Source organism: Corvus brachyrhynchos, unplaced genomic scaffold (assembly GCF_000691975.1).
Source record: "Corvus brachyrhynchos isolate BGI_N302 unplaced genomic scaffold, ASM69197v1 scaffold67, whole genome shotgun sequence".
In the NCBI taxonomy this organism is placed as follows: Eukaryota; Metazoa; Chordata; class Aves; order Passeriformes; family Corvidae; genus Corvus; species Corvus brachyrhynchos.
In genome coordinates this window covers 327,831-330,198 of record NW_008239114.1, presented here as the reverse complement: position 1 = coordinate 330,198, position 2,368 = coordinate 327,831, and the positions used below count along the sequence as shown (strand labels likewise).

At 60.5% G+C, this 2,368-nt stretch overlaps 1 protein-coding gene across 1 annotated transcript in view; it reads left to right on the top strand.

Moving 5' to 3' along the window:
• The window catches only part of CSF1 (colony stimulating factor 1), a 6,897-nt gene that overhangs the window by 2,006 nt on the left and 2,523 nt on the right, over window positions 1–2,368 (top strand). Inside the window, exons 3-6 of the mRNA XM_017739796.1 lie at window positions 119–181; window positions 457–636; window positions 908–1,085; window positions 1,932–2,364. Coding sequence (XP_017595285.1) covers window positions 119–181; window positions 457–636; window positions 908–1,085; window positions 1,932–2,364 — 854 coding nt within the window. The remainder of the gene's footprint in view (window positions 1–118; window positions 182–456; window positions 637–907; window positions 1,086–1,931; window positions 2,365–2,368) is intronic.

Here is a 2,368-nt window from a genome sequence, read left to right as displayed (position 1 = left end):
AAGTCCCTCAAGCCCTGCGGATTTGGGGGTCTCAGGGACCCCTTTGTGCCCAGAGCATGGCATATCTGAGGCTGCTGTCCCTGGGGATGTGGGGTGACATCCTGCTTTGTCCTTCCAGGCTGACACCCAGATGCAGCACCCAGGCAGGGTCTCCTTCAAGTTCATTGACAAGATGCAGTTGGTGAGTGAGTGGTTTCTTGCTGGGGACAGTAGGGGACAGGGAGCAGGGCTGGCTGGTGCATGGTGGGAGGTCCCCAGATCCCCAATCTCCTCTCTCGTCTCCCTTTGCAGGAGACAAGCATCCCACTTGGCCAGGTGGCTTCCAAGTCCCAGTTTGGGCATCCTGTGGGATTGTAGAAAGGCATTTTGTGCCTCCGTGCTTCAGTTTCCCCCAGGCAGAGTGAGATGCCCATCCAGTAACCGCTGTTGCTTTTTGGTGGGTCTGTGTCCTTGCAGAACGACTCCATCTGCTATGTGAAAGCTGCCTTTCCCCTGATGGGCAAGATCCTGGAGCGAACAGAGTTCAAGGAGAACTCATCCAACGCCCGGAAGATGCAGATGGTGCGCAGGATGTACGACCACATCAATGAGAATGTGGACCCCTGCATCAGGGAGGAGGATGATGAGGAGAGAACGGTAAAATGTCCCCAACCTCATGGGGGTCTGGGCCTGGGTCTGCATCCTGGGTGAAATGGGATTTCCGTAGCATCCTGGGGTGAAATGGGATGTCCAGAGCATCCCGGGATGGGTGTGTAGGCAGGACCATGAAGTAGAGCAGAGGTGGGGTGTGCATGGACACAGGGAGCCACGAGGAGCCACCAGATCCTGCCTTGGGAGCACTGGGGTATCTGTGGCAGTGACACCGAGTCAGTCATGGAGCTGATGCTGAGCCTGGTGCTTCCTCCAGCTCTCACAGATGTGCTTCAAGGAGTTCACCACCTCCCCCTACGAGATGCTGGTGCTGGTGAAGGATTTCTTCCAGGACATCAAGCGTCTGCTGCAGAACCAGGAGACTTTTGAGAAGGATTGCAGCCGAGTCTACCGCAGGACTTGCCTGGGACCCGGGAAGGCAGGATCCTCACCAGGTGAGATGCCAAGGCTTGGCCTCTGCCCAGTAAACCTGTGCCAGTCTGGGGGACTTGGGCTCACCTGCATGGAGCAGCTTAAGAGCCGTGTGTCCGTGGGTGCGGCACGTGTCCACCTTGGTCCCTTTCCCTGTGTCAGCGAGCTCTGCATCAGTGTCAGGGGAGAAGGGGCTGGCTGCCATTTGAAGGTGGGATTTGGGCTAAATCCTACTGGAAGCAAGGCGAGGGGGAGATGCTGAGGGGGACTGAGGAGACATCAGGCTTGGCTCTGTCTCAAAGCCCCGGTGCCGGGTGGAGCATAACGTGGAGAAATGGAGGGACAGCTGTGCCACCAACGCGCTGCATGACCTTGGCTGTGTCACTTCAGCTGCCTCGTGCCTCAGTTTCCCCTGGCCAAGCCTTCAGGGCGAGTGTTGCTGCTGGGGTGGAAGAGCCCCGTGTTGCCATCCGCTCTTCTGCGAGCGCCCGTGCTGTGTTTGCGTGGAGGAGACGTCTCACTGTCATCCTCGTGTCGGAGCTGTGCCATGTCCTTGTGCCATGGGGGACGTTAAACGTGGCTGTCTGGCTCCTGCAAGTTGTGAATAACCCATTGCCATCACCTCAGGGCACCCGGTGACTCGGGTTTGCTTCGTCCCACCTGCTGCTTGTCACCCTCGTGCTGCCCTGCCTGCTCCTGCCTGTTCCCTGCCTCTCCCTCGCTCTCCCAGTTTTTGAGGGGCTGTTTGACCCGCTTGCCTGGGGCTGCGGGGAGGGACGGGGACAGTGCCCCTGACCTCAGATCTGCTGGCTGTGCCCCTCTTAGAGGCTGGGGACCCCACGGCTGTCTCTTCTCTCTCCTTCTTTCAGGTGTGGGGACAGATCCTGACTGCAATTGCCTGTCCCCTGCCCTCCCTTCTGCCACCCAGCCCTCCCTCTCTGCTGCCACTGGCAGGGACATGGCACCTGCTAGCACCCAGGTCCCTTCCAGCCTCCTGCATACCGCCCTTGCTGACTTAGAGGCCCCATCTCAGCCCCCCAGTAGCACGGACGGGGGCTCAGGGACCGAGGAGGTCCTGGGTGCTGGGGTAGGTGACACAGCGCTGCCGTTGGCCCCCGGGATGAAGCAGACAGCTCCAGCCAGCAGTGCCCAAGCCCTCCAGGATCCGGCCGGGACGCTGAGCCTGGCACTGGGTGACATCCCCGTCCTCCGTGGGGACGGAGAGCTGGTGGAGTGGGGCACCGGCCACCTGCCTCAGGATCCAGGCCAGCAGTGGGGAGGCTCCACCCTCCCGGCGCAGCCCGGC